Consider the following 22,829-nt stretch of genomic DNA (forward strand, 5'->3'; position numbering starts at 1 on the left):
CGGTGCTACTCTTTACGAAAGAGGCCCAAATGGGTGCCTAGTGGTAATAAATCTGCTGAGAGGGGGCTGCTTTTGGGATTGAGGAGTTCAAACCCGGGCTCTCCGTCGGGTGACAGCACAAACAGGGCTGTCTCCAAATGCCCAAACTCCTCCAGCGAGTACAACGTTCTGCATAAAACCAAAATCCTTAAAATGGCCAGGGAACTGTTTTAGACTGGATTTTGGTGCTGAGTACAAAACCCGGTTCTCAGCTATGAATTGAACAGTTTCCAGCTTCCAGGCTGGTACCAAAAACAAGCGGGGGGCTGCAAGGGCTCCAGGGCAGTTTTTCAAGAGGAATTTGCTGTTTCTCCGAAGTACTGTAGGAGACAGATAAAAGAACGTCCTCTGAAGTCTCACTCTGTCTATGGATCTCTGCTGCATCAGCGGAAATGAGAAAAGAGGAAATATTCCAGTAGCAAAACTTCTAATTGCACAATGGTCGGTAGTTTTAAAGCTTTAAAACATGAAATATTAGCGTAAGAAAGTTCACTAGAAAGAGTTGTGACTGACCACCTGCCACATAAACCATCTGCTCCGGTTTGCAAAGAGAGGTAGAAATTTGGCTGTAACAGCTGTGAGCCCCAGCGCAAAGCAAGAGGCACTGGAAAAGCAGCCACACCGCCTCCAAACAGAAAGGCCAGGCCATTTTGGTTAATTAAGATTAATTAGCTCCTTTCAAGCAAAGGACTTTGCGGCGTTGGGCGGTACACGCTGCGCGGCAGTCGGACCCTCAGCACCGAAGGGCAGCCGCTGCGGGGGAGCTGCCCAAGCGCTCACAGCACCAGCCGAAGCACCCAAGCGAAAATACAAGATCCGACCACCACAATCCGTGCTAATACACAGCCTCCAGGTCCCCACGTCCAGCTCACGGCCCTGGGAACACCGGAAAGGCAGATCCCTAATAACTTTGTCGTGGCCAGACTTCCATCACGGGCTTGGTTCAAGGAGATGATTAATGCTGGCCTCTTCAGCAGCGAAAGCTCCCACTGAGCGCTGCTCCAGCACGCACCTGGACAGCCTTCTTCATACAGCCTTCTTGCGGGAGAAGTAAAAATCTATCCCCCTGTCCTTGCACTGCGTCGGCGCGTGCGCAGGTCCTCTCCTGCCCCTGGGATGGGGGCTTCTTCCCTGCTGCAAGCGAAAGAGGAACAGTGAGAGATTTACTGATGCCGCAGAGCGAATCTGATCGCAAAGCAGCCTTGACATGCAGAAAAATGGGCACGTGGCAGTTCTGCCCCCAGGTTTGCAAAAAGGAGGGGAGGCCTGACAGGCACAGCTCTAGGCTTCGACTTGGGGAACTCGGGCTTCTGGTAAGATGTGGGCTTGTGTTTTCAGAGAGAGGTTCTTCTCCAGGCCTCAATAACGTTGGGCTGACAGTGCCTCCCAGCAGTATTTTAATTTCACGAGCACAGTGTGGCCGTGCAGCCCCACAGAGGCCAAACTGAGCCGGAAAGTTGATCAAAATGAAACTCCGGCCTGACGGAGGAGTTTTTTGGGTTCAAGTTTCGTCACTGCCTCAAACCAGTGTCTCACCAAGGGGTTCCTTCACAGGGTCCTTTCTCTGATCTCAGACGCATTCTTAAGCAGAAGGGTAATAACCCAGGCCCTTCAGCAGCACGGCTGGAAGCAGAAGGCTTTGCTTCCACAAAACTTCCTACTCGTGGTGAAGGAATCTGGCCCGAGAAAATGCTGAAAACCCCTCGAAATACACAACTGTGGGTGGCAAACATTTCTTTCTTCCCGTCCATCTCCACCACCACCGACCCCACCTCGACCTACAGCGCACTTTCCCTCCATACCCGTCTCCTCCAAGAACAGCAGCCCAGTCAGCAGATACAAGCCTTGACATGTTGCAGGATCCACATCTTAATCTGTCTCTGTTCTAAAGGGGAGATAGATACACCCAAAAAGCAAAGTGCGAGGGCCAGTCCCCGTATTTACTGGTCTTGCTGACTCCAGTTTGGATGCGCTCAAGCATGGCAGGAAGTTTGTTGGGTTTCTCGGTGGTTAGGCCAGCGGAGGCCTTCAGAGGTAGCCCATCCCTCCCTGCTTGCCGTTGGGGCTGGCAGGGCAGGCAGGGGCTGGCGGGCAGGGAAGGAGGGTGGGAAGGACACGCTCTCTCTGTCTAAGCCCTGCTGACTATACCAGGCTGATGGGATAAAGAAGCATTTAAAATTTACATCATTCACCACAGTGGGTATATCTGGCACTACGTACAGCGGGAAGGAAAAAACCTGAGTTAGAAATGGACATGAGCCGGCGATGTGCTCTCGCAGCCCAGAAAGCCAACCCTATCCTGGGCTGCATCCCCCGCAGCGTGGGCAGCGGGGCGAGGGAGGGGATTCTGCCCCTCTGCTCCGCTCTGGGGAGACCCCCTGGAGCCCTGCCTCCAGCTCGGGGGTCCTCAGCACGGGAAGGACGTGGAGCTGTTGGAGCGGGGCCAGAGGAGGCCACAGAAATGATCAGAGGGGTGGAACAGCTCTGCTGTGAGGAAAGGCTGAAAGAGCTGGGGGTGTTCAGCCTGGAGAAGAGAAGGCTGCTGGGAGACCTCATTGCGGCCTTTCAGTACTTAAAGGGGGCTTCTAAGAAAGATGGGGACAGACTTTTTAGCAGGGCCAGTAGCAATAGGTCAAGGGGGAATGGTTTTAAACTAAAAGAGGGGAGATTCAGACTGGATACAAGGAAGAAATTTTTTACCATGAGGGTGGTGAAACACTGGCACAGGTTGCCCAGAGAGGTGGTGGATGCCCCATCCTTTTGAAACATTCAAGGCCAGGCTGGATGGGGCTCTGAGCAACCTGATCTGGTTGTAGATGTCCCTGCCCATGGCAAGGGGATGGACTGGATGGCCTTTAAAGGTCCCTTCCATCCCAAAGCATCCTGTGATATCATTCTATGAAAAGCTAGAAAATAGTAAACAACACCCTGGCTGCACAGTCGCTGTGCAGAGCTGGACCACCCTCAGCTGTGAGGTGAAGTGACTTTGCATTAAAACAATTTTTCCCTTTTATACCTGAGAAAGAAAAGCAGAATTCACAGACACTCCTACAGCCACAGAGCAGCGGCCTGGAGCCCTCCCACCCCATCCGAACCTTCCCAGTACTCACGGGCTTCTGGTTGATGTGTCGGCTCCACTCTGGGGCTGTCACAACCGGTTGTGGGTAGGTCTCACCTAGAGTTACTCCCGCCTGGGAGAGAGCAGCACTGTTCAGTGTCCAAGGGGTGTGGATATCCGCTCCCTTTATGCCCTGTAGTTCTGGGACCCACAGCCGGACGTAATCCCCCTGCAAACAGAACCAACGGGATGGGATCCATTCAGTAACGATCTGTAAGTGCTTCCCAGCAAGGGTCTTTCTTAACATGAAGGAAAGAAGCCTGATTTCCAGGTAAAGCAGCTGGTGTACTACAGCATCAGTTACCTCTGTCAAGTCTTGGCCGCTCCTGCTAAACCCTCTACCCAGAATTAGTGCCCAAACACAGAGACCTGGATGCTGGAGCTCTTCTCCCCAGCTCACTCTGCAGGCAGAGGAGGGAGACAGAGGTGCTTTTTTGGTACAGTTCACCTGCCCTATTTAGGATATCGTGAGATGAAGCCTCTCACAAGAAGTCCTTTTTTCTTTCCAGTGACTGAAGGAAACTAGGGTGACTAGCTCAGCTGCACGCTCTTGTGCTTGGCAAGATGAACCCCTCCCTCACCCCTGAATCTCTCCCGTTAACTCTGCTGCTGTGTCCCCTACTGGGACTAATTTCTGATTCCTCGCTAAGTCCTGCCAGCTACAGTGCCGAAAGGCAACAGTGCAGCTTGCCATGAAGCAAGATAACAAAAAAATAGGAATAGTGTGGCCAGCAGGAGCAGGGAGGTGACAGTGCCCCTGTACTGGGCACTGGTGAGGCCGCCCCTCGAGTGCTGTGTTCAGTGTTGGGCCCCTCACTCCAAGAAGGACATCGAGGTGCTGGAGCGTGGCCAGAGAAGGGCAACGAAGCTGGGGAAGGGTCTGGAGCACAAGTCTGATGGGGAGCGGCTGAGGGAGCTGGGGTTGTTTAGCCTGGAGAAGAGGAGGCTGAAGGGAGACCTTATTGCTCTCTGCAACTACCTGAAAGGAGGCTGTAGCCAGGTGGGGGTCGGTCTCTTCTCCCCAGTAACAAGGGATAGGACGAGAGGAAACGGCCTCAAGCTGCGCCAGGGGGGGTTTAGGTTGGATATTAGGAAAAACTTCTTCACCGAAAGGGCAGTCAGGCCCTGGCCCAGGCTGCCCAGGGCAGTGGTTGAGTCCCCATCCCTGGAGGTATTTAAAAGCCAGGTAGATGTGGTGCTTAGGGACATGGTTTAGTGGTGGACTTGGCAGTGATTGATAGGTTAACGGTTGGACTCGATGATCTTAAGGGTCTTTTCCAACCTTAACGATTCTATGGTTCTATGATTCTATGAAGCTGAGGAACAGGGTGGAAACAGGTAATCCGGTATGTGAACACTGGCTAAGCACATGGAAAGGGCGCTTTCTCTGCTCCCACGGCTTACAGAGGACAGTCAGAGGAGTCACAGGTTTAATCTGCTCTCCAGGAGCTCCCGAGGTGGCATGTGAGCAGCTCCGTCTCTCTTGGCGCTTCCGAGTTCTCCAAGAAGCTGCTCTGTGCTCAAGGAAATGGCCGTGTGAGATACGGATGGGATGTGGCTGTTAGCCGGAAGAAATGGTGATGAAACACTAAACACAGAGCAAGGGCAGGGCAGGGAGGGCGTACAGAGCACCAGCCTCTTCGGGGACAGCAGCAGACTGTAAACGTCAGATCTTCCTGTACAACAATGAGGAACCTGTCTGACTGTTGGCAAGATCACAGAACTGGTTTTGCAGCAGTACCCACAGAGCAGATTGATCTCCTCCGTTCCCTGACACTATCACATATGCTTTGCTGCACTCTTCATTGTAAGACAGCCAAACAATACTCACATTGCCATCGTAATCCAGGCCTTGTTTAATCATGTTAAACTTCCTGTTGTCCCGTGGGTCGTTGCCAATACCAGCGCTGTATAACCAGTTGCCGTAATTGCTACAAACGTCATAATCCACCTGGAGATCAGGGGAAGAGAACAGTAAGAAGAGCTGGGCCGGCCCTTGGTGAATCTTCTGTCCCCACCCACCCCTCATCTCAAGGGAAGAATTCCTTGCATGGGAATCGATCTGGCCGCACTGGGGCCGTCAGGGCTCTCCCAGGTAGATGCAGCCGTCTGGCTCACAAGAGGCCCGTGCTGCATGGCTGGTTTGTACAGCTGCGATCAGCTTCCCAGGCTAATTCACTTTGTGGTCCTTAGGGCAATGAGATCGGTCAAAGTCCAACCAAAGTCCCTCTCTTTCTGTTTCCTTTTTTTAAAAAAATCCTTTTCTTTCTGCCATCATCTGGCAGACTTCGTGACAACTCGCCCTAGCTTTTGAGTGCTCGTATTCTAAGAAACAGTAGCCCAGTACATTTCAAATGCAAGAGAAAATTCTTCCTGACCAGAGACCACAGACTAACAAAATAATCTCTGCAGGTTCTATTCGGCAGATTGGAGAAAAGTCTAACTCAGACTGTACGGAGTGACCACACAGTGTATGAACATGCAAGCGATACAAACACTGCAGTTTTTTTTCCCCGCTATACTCGAGCTTCGTCAGGCGATAAGCTTCAGCTCACAGGGACTTGGCAGAGAGAGGTGCTTTACTACGGGAAACACTAGAGCTCTCATGACGTACTCAGTAGGCTGCACATCGTCGAGTTATTCTACATCTAAACAAATAAAAAGCTCTCAAGGATGCTTATGTGAAATGGAGCAAGGCTCCTGAAACGGCCACAAACGAGAGCTGAACACGGTTCAGTCTGAGTGCTCTTCAGCTGGGCAGGGTGGCTGAAATCCAACCGCAGAAGCTTTCCAGTTGTAGGACAATTCAAACCTAGCTCAGGAGGGGAGTGGCAGTGATAGCAAACAGGGCATGGGATCTCGGCGCATTCCTAGGAGGGGTGTTCACATTGCGAAAGTGTAGCGCTGGCAGCTGCAGCAGAGAGAGTTTGCAAAGACACTTCACCAAGCAGGTTCAGCGCTGTTCTCTTCTCCCTTTACTGCAGCCGCAGCAACAACCTTTCCACACGGCGATGTTCCCAAAATCTCAGCCACTCCTTAAAGTGAGGAGCTGAACGCGCCCAGGCGGCAGAAGGCACAGGGGAATGGGCTGTGCCCAGTTCCCTCCCCCTTTCTCTGCAAAGCCAGGGTCAGGGTGATCAGTAGCCAGCGATGCTCACTGTGCACCAGGCTTCCCCTTCCCAGCAGCACTTCCTCCAGGCGGTGAGATAAGGAGGGGAAGAAAGATGCCATCGGAGGCCTGATTGTGCGATTAACGTGCAGGAAAGCGTGTGCGGGAGGTGAGGGCAAAGCCAAGGGGGACTGGAGGAGGCAGGCTCATTTCCCCCTCAGCCTTGCCCCTTCCTGGCATTCTCTTCTCTTTGTTTCTCTCCCTCTCCTTGGGGCCTGACCCTGTGAATGAAATCATAGCTGAGATATTTTACAGGACACCAGAGGTCTCTGGCCTTTCCCCTGGCTTCGGTGGGTTGCAGAGAGCTTGCCTTAGTCTCCCTGCCCAGCTGGTGTGGATTGACAAACACCCTCTTCTTCACAGGCACATGCAGACACTCGCTGGGCCTTTGCTGGAAGTATCAGAGGTGAAATACACATTGCTTTCCCTTTTTAGAGGCAAGCGAGACCAGTTTCAGTTCTGTACTGGCCTCTACCATTCTATGGCCGTATCTCCCCCATCAAACTTGGATCTCCTGTACGTGACTCTGGGGTTGCCACCAGGTTAAAGTAACAGAGCTGTCTAGCAATATATCAGTGTGCCACAAGCTGAAAGGAAGGGACAGAAGGACAGAAGGACCAGCCTGTGCCACACCAACCTACAGTGGCGCTCAGCATCTGGGGCTTCCCGAGATGAAAGGGCTAGTGTAGAGTGCTAAACCCTGCTTCCAGCAAGGCTGGTAACACTCATGCCCATAGGAATAAAGGTAAATAACCCAGGGAGCAGCTTTCTAGTGTGAGACCTTCCAGGTCTTCCTCACTTGGGGAACAGGACCTGGAATCTTCCGTGGCCCTCTGAGCCTGACTGCAAAGTGACCCAAGCTCCTATCTGAGGAAGGCAAGGCTGCTCGCCCGCCAGAGCAAAGCCTCAATTCCTGACTCCCAGCTCTTAAGCAGCCGGTGACTTTGAGTACGAGGCTGGCCTCTACATGAAGCAAGCTGCCCTCTCTGTGAAATGAAGTCACCTTTGTAACTACTCTGAAAGCCAGAGCTGATAGATGCCATCAAAAGCCAGATACTACACAACATTCAGAACGTCCTAGTGGCTCACTCTGCAGGACAGGCACACGCAGACGTGTTTGTGCATTTGTGTGTGCCGGACCGTTCTTCCGGAGGGGCACCACGCGTCATATACAATGCACGCAGGCTGCAGGAATTAGATCATCCATACCGAAATGCAGCCCCTGCTTGGCAAGTCACTGCTACGGAGCTTAGGGCACGCAGGGTATCAGCCATCTTATACGACCCACTGAAACCACAAAAGAAGTGCACTCAAGGTAAGATTTTCCATCCCAAATTCCAGCCAGGATATAAAGGATAAAGCCACCACTTTTCTGATACAAGTTCTCTGGTGCCATGTGCTGGGGGCTCTCACTCTTATCTGGAAAAGCATTGCTGCATGGAGCTACCAGCACCACTTTCTGGAGGATGCTGCAGAAGTCCTGCACCATGTTACTGTGCAAGCCCCACCACTGCTCGCAGCATTGGTGCGAGGCACAGCACTGGGAGAAGCACCCAGATCTTCCTGTAGATCTCCACAGCCAAAGCCATGTCAGAGCCCAGCTCCAAGGAAGCTCAAAAAAAATTACATTCACAAAAAAGGCTCTTTTAATTGCAGGTAATGGTGAGGTGACTGGGCTTTCTCTGTACCTCCAGCCATCCTAGTGAGTAGAAAGTTTCCTGATTACCAATAGCCTCTTGTATCCTACAGACAAGATCTCTAATGTGAGGCTGATATATTAGTCTTTTTCAATCCCTACCGTTCAGTCTGGTGAAGAACAAATGCGGATTATCACCTCCTCAGCCTCAGTTCTCAACGCTCAGGTTGGTGCTACTGGCGGTCTCTCCATCAGTGTCACCAGAGCAACATCAGTATCAACCAAGCAACGACGCACAGAGCTGCGCAGAGGCACAGAGCCCGTGTCTCTGAGCTGGGACTGCCAGCCCGTTCACGCCTTCCTAGGAAGACTCTGTGGGGACTGAGGATGGAGAAGCAACCCAGCTATTTAACTGCGCTTGCATGGCTGCGGATTGGCACGAGAAAGGAATTGGTGCTCCAGTTGGCAGGGAGGCCTGTGACTCACCAGAATGAAGAAGGATGCCTCCAGCCAGGGCGGAGCTCTCTGGACGCTGATCCAGCTATTGTCCGTGCTCGCCTGTTCTTGACTAGATGAATTCCCTGTCCACAGCGATCAATGCAAAGACGCTGTGCCAACACTGCCTTCAGTGGCCAGAACACATTTCTTTTTACGTTCTGTTTCTGGGCTGTCCTCTTCCCCAGCCTCTGGGGTGAGCAAATCACACTGTTAACATAATTTCTGCTTGAAAGTTTTCTCAAGTGTGACAGATCTCTGGCTAAAACCCTGCAAGGAGAATCAAAACTGTCATTGAAAACTTCCTAGCTACATCTTGGTTGATGGATTCCCTTTTCTTACGTGAGCTTTGGGAAGTACACACCATGCAAGCAGGATATGCACGCCTTTTTATCAGCCTGAAAATTACTGATCATCTTCTGTATCTTTCCTTATTAGGCAGAGCTGTCCTCCTGTCTGTCAGTCAGGGCAGGGAGCACAAACAACTCCAGACACACAAAGGGTTCAGTCTTACCAGCAGGTATTCGAACCATTCTGCTCCCATCCTCCAGTCCAGACCCAGGTCCTTGGTGAGAAAGCTGGCGACATTCTGCCGCCCTCTGTTAGACATGAAGCCCGTCGCAGCCAGCTCTCGCATGTTGGCATCCACAAAAGGAACCCCTGTTCTGCCCTCTGCAGAGACAAACGACAGCGCTGGGAGGTGATGACATTACTGGGCACGCATAAACCAACCTGTGGTCATGCATTCACAGCCACCCAAGCAGGTAAGACAGTGCCAGGGTACAGCGGCAGGGAGGGATTTCAGTGAGGTTTAACTGGTGTGCAGCCACTGAGATCCACTGGAAATTAAATGGGAAATGATACTGAAAATTAAAATGAGAATTTCTGGCAAGAAAAACACAAGGAACAGAAAAATCTCAGACTGGAAAAACAATGAATCAGGTGGATTGCAGGGAATTTTGCAGAGGAAAAGAAATATAGGCACAACAGTGAGATGGGCCAAGAACAGCAAAATTCTTGACAGGTGACTAATAGCAGAGAGGAGTGTAGTGGACAAGTCCCCAAGGGTTAGCACCTGAAAAGGAGAGAGCCTTGTCTGTTGTTAAGGGAAAGATTTATTGTACCTGTGTGCACGTGGACACGGATGGCATTAATGTGAAGAAAGCTATACAGGTGTGTATTTCACCGATTCTGATACTTTAATCTGGTAGTCCCTCCAAGTTTTAATTTGAGATATTACGCTTACTATTCATGTGACAACACAGTTATAAAAACTAAAGAAAAGCAAGGATTTTAAAAGGCTGTGGCATAACGAAAGATGGGATTTATTCTAAGGCTGTTTTAACCTTCTAACCAAAACCAACTGGACGAACAATTTAGCATCGATAAGAAGGGCTGGTCAGCCTCTGTGTGACTGAACAGAAGGGACCAACAGGTCGTAGACACTTCCACCCGGGCAGGAAGATCTAACTGCAGTGCATCTCACAACGCACGCACCAGCCGGACAGAGCCTGGCCGTTCATGACGCCCTGTGGGCCTGCTCCTGCCTGGTGCTCAGTCTCAGAAGAGAAGCCAAGTATCCTGCGTTATCAGCCAAGTGTTTGGTGGTAACAGTTTAAATGACAGGGCCTGATCATGCTGACCATTCCCCTACATAAATCTGAGTTTGCATTAGAGCACACGTTAGCATGCAGACATGTGGAATCCAAAAGCAGACTTAGCCAAACCTGCGGTTTCTGCTGACCTTTCCAACAGTCGAAGAGCTGAAGGTCCTTTTTCCAGGGGACCTCTTTACTTTGAAGCCCTATTGAGGAAAAATAATGAACTGCTAATGAAGACAAATGCTGACACAGGCAGTTATTAATAAAACAATGACAGCCAGAGGCACCTTGGTTGAGACAAGACATTAGGCTGCAGCTAGCCCTCTCAGTGGTATTAGAAACAAGCCATCTTCCTTCTGCAAAGGTTTAGAGATGACCTGTTCCTCCTTTCAAGTGTTGCAAAGGGTGTCTCATGCACACGGAGGATGCTCAAGCCCTAACGGATTTTGATTATTTGTTTTGTTGGTGTTTGCTCTTTTTACTTAAAAATGATTCAGGCCTCACAAGTGGCCGGAGACGTGCTCTGGCCCAAGCTAGTATTTTCTTGTTCAGTTTTACTCCAGGACAACGTTTATGTGAAATCCGTTTCTGCAGCAGATACTGAACCCAGAATTACCTGGCAGAAACCCCTGGTAGCACTTTGCTCCTGCAGTGGGGTGGGAACGGATGAGAGGGATGACTTCATGTTTGCAGGGGACCAGTGGCAATTGCAGTCCTCTGTACAGTGGAATGGAGGCAGCAGGGACAACTCAGCTCTAGCTCCAGACATCTAAGCTTAGGGCCACCACTGGCACCCAGTCCATTTGAGACGCTGTAGGGCATTCGGAACAGCCACATAGGCCTGGCAGATGTGACACAGGCCCTGAGGGAGACGTGCTCCTCTGCAGCCACCGCTGGATGCCAGGCAGACTGCCCTGGGGCGTGTAAAACAGTGCTGTGTGCTTAGGTGTGGGCAGCTCCGTCACACGGAGAACAGCTCACCCAACGCAGGCATCAGCTGTAGGGCTTCCTGACTGTAAGGACTAGGTATTTCTTGCTGCCCTGAGAGCGCAGAGCCGCATTTCATGTGTAGTCACCTGCACGTAAGCGACTGGGCCTGGAGCTGAATCTCGTTCTGATTCCTATGTAGTGCAAGGCAGGAAAAATATCTGGTTTCTTGGGATTCACACTGCTGGGTCAGTTCCTGCTCGGTCCCAGATTCCATGGTGAACTTGGGCAAGCCTGAAGCCTGGATTCTCTCCAAAGGTGGAGTGTCTCCGGAAACAGCATCTTTATTCTTATTGTGCTGCTCTTTTCCACTGACATGTGCTAATACTACTCCCCGTATCTAATCAGGTTTGGGGCAAAAGTCTCAGTGTCTACACTGTGTCCAGCACCATGGTGCTGAGGCACTTCTGTGCTAATAGTGAGTCCCCAGCAACATCCCGGGGTGGTGACAGAACGACTACGAGAAGAACATTTGTACAACACAATGCCGACAGCCTTTTCTCTTACTTTCCCTGTTGTAGGACTGTACCTTTCCTCTCCAAATATGGTGGTCCGTACACACCTCTTAATGAGAAAATCCTTTTGCCATACTTCAGGGCCACGAATCGAAAGTAATCCCGCCACAGCAGTTCAAACAGGACCCTAAAACACAAAGCCATGTCTGTATTTCACTGTGGGTCAGACAAAATTACTGCATTAGGACATTGCTTCCATAGCACCCATCATTAACACCGTGAGGTTTATTCGCAATGAGCGATTTCACGTACCTTCCCGTGACACCATTCTTGCCCCAAGCCTCCTTACCCAGCTTGCACCTGGATGACTACAGCGAAAGCAAACTTTGCATGACTCACTTGGGAAGCTTTCCTTAACTCTAGCACAGGAGCAGAATTTCAGGAAACCTGTTCCTCATCCATCCCTACTGGGATTTAATTCTCCAAAGAGCAGGGCGAGGACCTGATTCAGCTCCACGCTTCCGCACGAGCAAGCATGTCAGCACATTCCTAAGAGCCTTGCATCGATTTAAGCAATAACCCTTGTAAGGGACTTAAAAGCACCTTTCAAAACTGGTTTTGCAGTGGTCTAGCTCATGAGAGCAGGTGCTAGGCCCACAGAAAATAGACAGTTTTATACGAAAACTTTGATCTAAAAAGAGCTTCTTATAAAATGATGGCACCTCAGCCTCTGAGACCTGCTTCAGCTCTCTGGCGTATTGGAAATATTCTGCTCAGCTGATGTTTAGGCTTACAAGATCTTTCTGAAAATCTGATTACAAAAGAGGACACTGTCCAAATGCTAAAAACTGGTGTCATGATACTGAGGTTCAGTCAGTCCCTCACGTGGAGCCACCATGACCTGTACTTCACTGTACAATTGACTGCAGCACCTAGGAGCTTGACAGCTTCTTTTTTATAATTATTTATCACTTTTAAATGCTTAGATCACCATGGCACCCCGGCTGGAGGCAGGCTGGCTGGCTGGCTGTTAGACAGAAAAACATGAATATGTTCATTTCTTGAAATCTTTCCTCTCTTAATTGTCTTTGAAGAAAAAAAAAAAAAAAGCCTATGCTTCAACAGGCAAAAGGTCGATATTTTATCTGTCATGTGAATTTTAATGACATGGAGTATTTTGGCCAGAATTGTTGGCAATGTTCTGCTTGTTCTTCACCAATCACTGTGCTGTTTGACATGTTGCAAATGTAACAAACCAATACGAAAACACAGTTCTACAGTTTGCACAGCCTTTTTGGTTTGGGTTTGTTCCCATTCAGGCCTAGTGTTAGGCCAGGCTCTAACATGAACCTGGTCCTCCGTAAGAGCTCCCTACCAGGCACTAATTAACAGCGGGTGGGCAGATCAGAGTGCATGAGCAAGTTCAAGGCCAGCCCCGGGGTGGATACACTGACCTCAGCTGTCCCCCAGACTCCTTCAGGACAACCTGCAGGCAGGCGAGCAGCCAGCGGCGGGGTGAGGAAGAGCACGGGTGACAAGGCGCGATGCATTAAGCCCGCTTCCCAGTCCCCTCTTCCCCTCTGCTATGGTGCTGTGGCCACAGTCAAGCAGCCGAGCAAGCACGGGGCTGTTTGCTGGACTGTGGCCAGAGATCCTTCTGACACCATGTGATTCGTACAAGTCCCACAGTCGCTGAGCCTTTTGGGTGAAACCCTGCTCACATCCCTGGCGTGAGAAACCCTTCGGCTTTCATTTGTAAATCATTCTTCTTCCTTCTCATCTAGCCCATAATCACAATACAGAGAGGGATGGTGATGGCTTACAAAGATCAGTTTTAAAATCATGAACCACAATTTCCCAGCAATAATAATAACAACTAGCATTAATAATCTTTACTTATAAAGTGCCTAAAGCCTCTGGATGTCAAAGGCAGACTAATAAATCCCTACTGAAACAGAACTGCAATGCAACCCAGAGGAACCAGAGAGCAGGCACAGGAAAAACAAACAATAATTAAGAAGAAAGTTAACAAATCACTTTCTCCTGTGCGTGAGATGCCAGCTTCCTTTTCCGAGAAAACAAGCCACAGCGATCGTGCAGCGACATACCAGTATGTGCTCTGATTTGCCGTTCTCTCTTTTTCGTACTTCTGGATCTGCTCATAGATGTATCGAGGTGAAATGCAGCCCAGCGCCAGCCTGAAGGCAGAAGAACGATGTCCTGAATGCAAGGCAGGACTGACAGCTTGATGTCTGCGCGGAGGGAGTGGAGGGGCAGTTTTGTTTGAGTTGTTGTCTGAAAACTTTTGCTTGGTTTGCAGTTATGCCACTGACAAACAGCTTTACTCAAGTTGTATGACTTTTTTTGCAATTCTGCAATCACAGAATCAAAATCTGCCCCCCTTCCCAGCGCATGACTCTTACAGCAGTCTCCAAGCTACCGAGATAAATCATTTTACAGAATTTTGACAAATTTTGCCTAAAAGACTTGCTCAGCTGGTGACTGAGCACACCAACTACAAACCCAGAAATGGATCTCAAATGTCAATCTCTACATCATCTGCCGTAGCTCTTCAACAGCCCTCCTTTTACTACAAACCTATTTATCACATGCCCAGGGCTCCTCTTGCTGCAGTACCTTAGTGTCTTATTTGAGCAACCACAGAAAGCAAGTGACTTGCTGAAAATCTCAGGCAGGGTAGGAAAACTGGGGAATCAAACCCAGCTCTGGCATTTTGACCCACCGGTCTCCTTCCATTTGTTCCAAATCAGTGCTGTGCAAGACCAGAAAGAGCTTGTAGGCTCCAACCCCATGGCAAAAGGTGACAAGGAACAACTTTTACCTTGATTTTCCTAGAAATGTGGTTTACTGCAATTTCCCACTAGGGCTTGTGGAAACATTTGATGTTCTGATGAATTTTGGAAAACAGGAAGAAAGAGCCTGAAGAGTTGTTCCTTAAATGAGCAGCTCTAACGCTGAGAAATGGCCAGTATGAGGTGGCTGCAGTTTGAACCGGTCTGATTTTGATTATCTGACAGAGGAACACTTTGGGGCAGACAGATCAGGACCATCTGCTCTGGGCAAACGGCCAGCTTCGAAAAACTCGAGTGGACGCCACCACAGAGAAAGAACTTCTGCAGTGCCAGGCGTCCTGGGATCCCAAAGTGCCACCAGGTGGAGCCATCCACTGCAACCACTGGAGCACAAAGCCGGTTGAAAATAAGAAATCCTGACCTGTAACAGCCTCAAAAAATTGTTTCATATGGCAATTCTGTCGGGAAAACGCTCCAGATGCTCTCAGCATTAGGCTGAACTGAGTTCTGCTGCTGCAGTTTCAGTTCGGAATTAACTCCGCTCCTTCCAGCACTGGAGACTGAAACACCGAATTAGAAGTTGTCGTATTTACCCAAACAAGAGATCCTTTTGCGATAGGAATAATCAGAAGCGTCTCTTCACCCCACAGAAAAACAGGATGGCAGTGAGGTGAGGTGACTTGCCCCACAGCATTCAGCAAACCAGGATTGGATCGAATTCTGCTCCAGCCCCATCAACGCGCTGAAGCTACCCTTCTTCCCTGGCTGCTCTCAACCACCCCAGATACGCACATCAGCAGAAAGCCAAAGTTGTGTGTCTCTCCAGTGCCCTGTCCACATCGCTGCTCCCAGCACACTGGGCTTTTGGCACAGTACTGCTACGCTTCAGCAATTCCTAATTGCAAGAATGTTCCCAGGGAACCACTGCCTGAGGCTGCTCTACCCCAACAAAAAGGGCAAGGGAATCACACCCAGACCCCTCCCCATGCCCACCGAGCACTCAGCAGACAGGTAACATCAATTTGGGATGGGAGCAGAGAAGGAGCTTCCAGTCTCACAACAAAAGTCTTTACCATGGTGCAAATTTAGTTGAGTAATCCATTCCCACCAGTCCATTCCGAGTCTCCTTGTAAGATGCAACCAGGTTCTGTGCAAGCATAAGAACAAAAGGTTTTACTACTTTACGTGTGACCTGCTAAATAGGTTTTCTTTCCTACTGGAGCCAGGGCAATCTGGCAGGGCTGGGCTCCCCCTCATGGCTGCCTGCAAGGATTACAGAGCTGCCAAATTACTGCCTCCAGCGCACAGGAATTAATCAGGCCAGCCGTTTTCATTATAGCTCTGGGATGTGTGTCACAAGCTATGCTCCCCCCGTCAGCCTGCAGCACATCTCTTTCTACAAGCGCTATGAAACGGGCTGTACCTCTCCCTGCCCGTACCCGGCTGACTCCGGATCAATAATCCACGCACAAGCACCAGTGGGACTGGCGGCCGGTTCCCTTCTCCGTGTGGCTGCTTGCTTGGGTTTGAGAACCACAGCGTCTGACAGCACCCAACACTCAGCTGCAGGAAGCCTGATCGCTGTTATTCCTGGGCCACCCACATTTACAGCAGGGTGCAGATCTTCCATTTTCTGGGCACTCCACTGGCAGTGCAGAGGACATAGGGAAGCCTGATCTCTCCTTGATCCCCTTCCCTGCACAGGTTACAGCTGCTGAAGGACTGTTCTAACTCACCGGGGGAGACAGTATTTGCATAACAAAAAAGAAGGAACAGGTTTTCCAGCACTGATTGTATTAATATTTGACCAAGAGTAGAAGCTATGCATGCTTGTACTGGTTTTGGCTGGGATAGAGTTAATTTTCTTCACAGTAGCTAGTAATCAGGCTGTGTTTTGGATTTGTGCTGGCAACAATGTTGATAACACAGGGATGTTTTAGTTCCTGCTGAGCAGTGCTCACACAGAGTCAAGGCCTTTTCTGCTTCTCACCCCACCCCACCAGTGAGGAGGCTGGGGGTGCACAAGGAGTTGGGAGAGGACACGGCTGGGACAGCTGACCCCAACTGACCAAAGGGCCATCCCACACCGTAGGATGTCATGCTCAGCATATAAAGCTGGGGAAGAAGGAGGAAGGGGGGGACATTTGGAGTGATGGCGTTTGTCTTCCCAAGTCACCATTACATGTGATGGAGCCCTGGTTTTCTGGGGATGGCTGAACACCTGCCTGCCCATGGGAAGTGGTGAATGAATGCCTTGTTTTGCTTTGCTTGCGCACACAGTTTTTGCTCTACCTATTAAACTGTCTTTATCTCAGCCCATGAGTTTGCTCACTTTTACTCTTCCGACTCTCTCCCCCATCCCACTGGTGGGGAGTGAGGGAGCGGCTGTGTGGGGCTGAGCTGCCGGCTGGGGTTAACCCACGACAGATGCTCCCGAACAGCAAGGGAAGGCAGGAACTTCTGTAGAATCCCCCGGGGGCTGTCCCAGTGAGCGCACTGGACACAGCACCCTTCGTACCCCATCTCAGCTGGAGAGGTGCTACCCCCTTTATCCACGAAGCTGCGCAGGGGCTGATGCTGTTGCAAATCAGCACACCTGTCTTTGTCTAAATTCACACAAGGCAAATTTAAGGCAGTTTCTCAAACTAGACCAGGAAAAGGTTCAAAAACGGTCAGGATGCACAGATGAAATGCAGTCAGCAGCAGCTTCAGTCCACCAAAGTGAGGGAGCATGAAGTCGCTGTAATTAAAAATTGGCTGCCAGTTTTTAAACGAGACTACTAGGAACATCCTACTATTTTTAACTGCGGGCAGCAGCTTGGGTTGGTTGTTCCTCACCCCAATTGCGACTGCAGCCCTTCAGGCCACTTTTCACTCCTCCAAAATGGAGGAACTACACTGCTGATGACATGGGACAGGAGAGTAGAAAGGGCAAATCAAGGTAAAGGAGCTAAAAATTTGTCCCAATTCCCAAAAGCTGATGGAAAAAAAGACTTAAGAGGGATGGCCACTAAACTAGGTTCCTAAGTATTTGGCTTACATTCACAGTTCCTGGATGACTTCTTTTTGATTTAGTTTGTCTCTCTGGAAAACTGAAATAATGCTAATTCCTTCCTTTGTAAAGTGTTATACAGGAGCTAAGGAAATATTATTAGGAAGTGAAATTGCAGCCTCACCCACTTGCACAGCCATATGTACAAGGGGGAGGATGCAGACAAGGAAACGTAAGAGTTACCGTGTCCCAAAAGTAATACTGCAGTCTCATTAAAGCCTGGGTCTCTCCTCCACTGCAGGGGAAGGCTGTTCGTGGATCAGTCACAGGATCTGCCACAGAAAACACCCCTTGTTACCCGCTTGGAAAGCATCTCAGAGGTAGGGAGCTGGAAATCTAGGAATGTTCAGCAGTAGGGATGTCTGCTTTGGGGACATAAAAGATTGTGCCCTGGTCTTCCTTTAAAACAAGGGCCACATCAAACATTAAAAATTACTAAGAGGATGTTTTCCACCCAGTTGCAGGGCAGGGAATTTACCTTCATTTGCTGTATGAGTGAACGGAGGGTTAGTTACAGTTTGAAGGGCAACCACTGTCCTTGGGAGGCCTCCGTGTTTTGATTCTCAGTAAGAAACATCTCTAAGTAGGATTTCATGGGAGCAACTGCCAAATTAAGTTTTCTTACCGTTCTGTCCCAAATCCTCCATTGTAGGGATGCACCCTTCTTCCACCCCTGGAGCCAGAGGCTTTAGCTGATCTGCCATGCGCAGGGTTGGCCGGACCTTCGCCGCCGATTCCACCGCTTTTCGGAAATGGGTGTAGACATCGGGCAACCTGCACAGATCACAGCGGTTAGATCTCCGCAGGATGGCTACCCTGGCCCCTCCACACAGCACCACACAGCTTCCACAGACAGAGGATTAGCTTTTTAGGCTGCGCCCTCCTGAGGGCCCAGTTCATATTTGTGACGCAGGTTTGCACATCACCTGGCACAAAAGAGGCAGATGCCCCTGGGGCTAGCAGCAATAGGAAGTTCAGTCCTTCACCCAATTTCTTTCTGCTTCTCATGCAAATGGTGCCTTTTCAATTTAAAGTGTGTCCTGATGGGGCAATCCATGAGGGTGAGATTTATCTCACCTAACTTCTGATTACCCACAAGGCTGACCTCAATGTAAAAACGTGCAACCTCCCACTGCCTTTTCAGTCAATGGAGAGAAGCAGGCACTTTTATGGCCTGACTTTTCTGCCCTATTTTATATATTTTCTGTAGGATACCATGAATCACTCAAGTCCATCACCTACCCCTCAAGTGAATATTGAGGGATCCACGCAGAGTCCACAAGCAAAGGGCTACTGTCATAGGCAGCTGCGTTTAGCCAGACGGAGTAACGGAGCAATCCAGTCCAATGTCACAAGGACTTGGCACAGTATCCAAACTGTGCTGGTAGAAGGGCAAAGAGAAATCAGTTCCTCAATAAACGGTCAGACAAACCCCTCGGCTTTATGCATATCAGAGTGTAAATCCTACTAGTACAGAGGGATGAATGTGCCCCTTCCCCTTGATGTGTACGAGCGTGACAGCGCTGTTCATAAATGCAGATGGACTAACGGGACCGGGTGACTAAGATCCCTCCTGAGCAGTTCACTGGAGTGAGGAACAAATGGGACAGTGGAGGAAGAAGCGCTACCACAGAGCAGCCCACCTGGCAACAGGCCCGAAGGGAAGGTCGTCCCGATGATACAGCGTGGATGCCCAGAATGTCTGAATCTTCACCCCGTGCTGGCTGCACACCTGGCACAGCCCCTTCTCCACATCCAGCTCCTCCTGCGTGGCCTAGGGAGAACAAAATGCAGTGAGGCCACGGCTGCACGGCCTCAGCTCCCGCGTGCACACAGACCCTGGTCCCTGCTCTGGCCCTCCTCCCTCGTCTCCGCATTTAGCTTCATCCCTTTAGAGACAGCTGCACACAGACAATCTCTGAGTATTTCCCTCTGCCAAACCCCACAAGTGTTTTCACTTCCATTAGTAGCACCAATGCCAGAATAAGGAACTCCTTGATGTAGGATGTTGCAGATCTTTTAAGTTTGCATGGACTGGAAAGGTGACTGGGCAAATATAGGTAAAATAAATCCACTGAGGGTTACTGAATATCAGGATAGCATTCCTGTTTCAAGAAGTACTTGAGCCACAGATTCTTGGGAGGCTGGGAAAGTATGCAGGAGAGGTATCTTTACAGACCTGTCCCACTCCTGTGGTCTTCTCTGGGCATCTGTTATTGGCCACTGTCAGGAAAAAGGCTATGGAGTTAGACGAGGCCTTTTGTTTGGTCCTGGGCGGTTGTTCTTAGTGCTGCATGGAGTAAGGCACTATGGGATGTGTAGGTTGTCAAGTTACAAGGGTTGTAGGCCTAACACCAGCAGTATCTGCAGTGCAGGTCACAGAGTGATTCCTGCGTCAGGCAGTTCTGAGGCCCAGGCTCTGCTAATACTGAGTGCACCTACGTACATATATACATGTCTATGTGTGTGTGTACGCAAAGCCTCCAGACCCAGCGGTTTGGATCCAGAGCCCTCCACTGAATTCAGCAGGCTCTGGGTCAAACCACTCAGTTAGCTCAGCGAAGACAGGTCAGTGACGTGCCAACCCCATCGGCAGTCCAGGACCGGACTCGTGTTTCGTTCTTCAACACACTGGTGGGCAACTGCCTAAATATAGGTGCTGTCAGCTCACCATGGGCCTGTTCTACCCTCGATACAATATGCCCCCTGGCAGCTAGCTCCCTGTGCAAGCAAGGCGCCAGGAAAAGGCAGCTTGATGCAAGCAGAAGGAGAAATGGACTCAGCTGACCTAAAATGCCAGTTGCCGGAAACTCCTCTTCCTCAAGACACGGCACTTGCAAGTGATCAATCACAAATAGCCGCTGTCATCCAGCAAGGACTCCCACCCAGACACCTACACCATCCCCATCCCATTCCCCAAGGTTAACAATACCACAGACAAGAAAGGCTCTGAACGTACAGGATCTGCATCACCATTTGGTTGTGGAAGAAACCTCCACAACCTAATTTTATCTTTTAACAATGTCACTCAAATATTTCCCTTACCTCTTCATGGAAAGCCACAGCACTGACAGAGCCCAACTGAGTAATCAGATCACAGACCACATCTTCTGGCTTTCCCTTCCTCACAACCAGGGTACTGCAAACACAAAATATTGGCCTGAATTAGGTTTGATGTTATTGTTATTTATGTGCATAGGAGGCCCTAGTTCTGGCCCAGGCACCCATGTACTAGTTCTCTATGGAGCACGAAGAGCATGCGGAGGCAAACAGACAGGATTTGACTAGCCTACATTTTTTAGGACCCAATGAACACATTTTGTAAGCCTCTGGGGCTGAGTTTGTGTCTAACACATTTCTACAACCCCGGATGCCTTAGAAAGGATGACTGGGCACAAAGCCAGGCTGTTACCTAAAAGTAAATCTGTCAGATCTGCTTATCCTCGCACACTGAGGCCGAGATTCAAGAACTGATTCCTCTTTGAATCCCCCTCACAGGTAGTGGTGGCCTGTGGGCAGACCCCTCTCTACTTTCATGTGGGAGTATTCACAGGAATTCTTTCCTCTGAGTGCCCTGTGTTCGTAAGAGTCAACAAAACCTCCCTCCCACCTTGCAACCTCACCAACTGCCCAGCTGTCTACCCAGGGCACCAGACCAAAAGAGAAGCTGTGGTGAGAAAGTTGGTCAGAGGTGGGTGCAGAGGTCTGTGAGGAGCCTCGTACGTGACTCTGTCCCTTTCCCTGTCTCTCTCTCTCTCTCTCTCACACACACACACACACACTACTGTGTCATCTAAAAGAGGCCTGTGCTGGAAAAGAATTTCTTGAAGGGGTAGTACAGTGGTTTTTCCAGAATAATTTAAAGCATAACTGAAGAGTTTTTTCAAAGATGAGCTGGGTCTGAAGAAGGCAGGAGCAAGGGGTGCTGCTGAGAGAGCTGTTCCCCTTACATCCTACAGAAAAGCAGAGACCAAGCTGCCCACAGGGAACACCACAGACTGGATGTGGAGGAGATTTCTGTCTACCCCTCTAATCAAGAAGATACCATGAAGAAGATACTTCATGCTTGTGAGAATGGAGCCTAAGTCTTAGCGTGGCTCTTCACAATCACACATCTCTCACTGCAGAAGACCAATCTCTTATCAGCCACTGACAACAGCACAGCAGCATTCAAGCAGCTCCGAATCTGTTCACTGCAGGGTGTGGGTGCAGACACCCACTGATCAGTTCTTTCAGTCTCCTATAACATTCACCATCTGCAAGGTCCACGCTGCACTGCAAATCCAGAGCCATTCCTCTTGCTTCTACTCCCACTGTTATGCTGCTCTCGGACAAGACAGGCTGGCTGACACATCTTCTGCTAAGCAAAGCCAGATGTTATCTGGTAATGGGACTCTTCAGCATGTAGACCTTCAGGCCCTGGTCTACCTGTTATGGTTTCTAAAGACATAATGAAGGAGGAATCCCTGAAGACCCCCTTCCCACAGTGCAGCCTACCAAAGAGATTGGGTTTAGCAGGACAGGGCATGAGCAAACTTAACTCTCCAGTCTCACAAGCCAGGATCCATGATGGCCTGTCTCAGGGCAACTCCTAGGGAAAACTCGCTAGGGACAAGGAAGGATGCATGCCACAGTGGCTAGTGTTGTTGCCCAGATCTCGGAGGACTGCCGTTCATATCTTCAGTCATCAGGACTCTGGGCAAAGCGCTCAAGGCTGATGCCCATCTGTGGTATCTGACTTCAAGAAAGCAAAATCTGGAATGGCACACAGTCTGGGTGGCTCTTCGCTCCCTTGCAGATGCCACAGCAGGTCATCTGAGCAGCGGCTGTGTATGGCACCTTACCATACGTAACAGAAGGGCTGTGGCTCTCTGAAATGAGCCGTCATCAGAGCCCAGAGTATCTGACATGATTTGACTCACAGCACAAATATGTGTTGAAAATGAGAAAAACAAAACCAGACGTGTTATTTGCATGGTGGTTTCTCAACTACCTTCCTTTTTTCTTGAGCGTTTCCCTTAGATCCTTCACGCTTTCCAGCAAAAACCTGAGCCGATGGGGCCCTGTCTTCGGGAAGCCGTAGCAGCGGGTGCCCAGGTAGTGCCGCGGGTCGAAGCAGTAGAGGGGAATAATGAAATCTGCGTTGCTCTGAGCCCAGTGGAGCACCTGGAAACACAGAAAGGGCCATGACAGCTCTCGGGGGCACGATGCAGCGCGCCCCTCTCCTCAGCTTACCCCAGAGCGGGGTTATTTATAAAGAAATACCCGGGGGGCCGCCGGCCGGGCCCTACCTGGTTATCGTGGGCGCGCAGGTCGCAGCGCAGCAGGCAGATGGCCGTCCTCGCCGTCCCCGACATGGTGCCTCGACGAGGCCGGACCCGCCTCACCCGGCCCGGCTCTGTCCTCCCTCAGCCCGGCCCCCTCAGCCCGACTCGGCTCTGTCCTCCCTCAGCTCGGCGTCTCT

At 50.2% G+C, this 22,829-nt stretch overlaps 1 protein-coding gene across 1 annotated transcript; it reads right to left on the minus strand.

Annotated features, from left to right (window-relative positions):
• Positions 1-1,065: 1,065 nt before the first annotated feature.
• LOC309588256 (cryptochrome DASH-like) lies at positions 1,066-22,722 on the minus strand (the record flags this gene model as incomplete). Its single annotated transcript, XM_082307310.1, has 14 exons — positions 1,066-1,173; positions 3,150-3,326; positions 4,989-5,108; positions 8,972-9,129; positions 10,202-10,261; positions 11,608-11,687; positions 13,609-13,698; positions 15,387-15,460; positions 17,549-17,637; positions 17,991-18,139; positions 19,009-19,139; positions 20,411-20,504; positions 22,359-22,531; positions 22,657-22,722. 14 exons carry the CDS (start codon positions 22,720-22,722, stop codon positions 1,066-1,068), a joined length of 1,569 nt encoding a protein of 522 aa, XP_082163436.1.
• Between the last annotated feature and the right edge of the window lie 107 nt (positions 22,723-22,829).

The sequence above is a fragment of the Platalea leucorodia genome (assembly GCF_965183815.1).
Source record: "Platalea leucorodia genome assembly, chromosome: 1".
NCBI lineage: Eukaryota > Metazoa > Chordata > Aves > Pelecaniformes > Threskiornithidae > Platalea > Platalea leucorodia.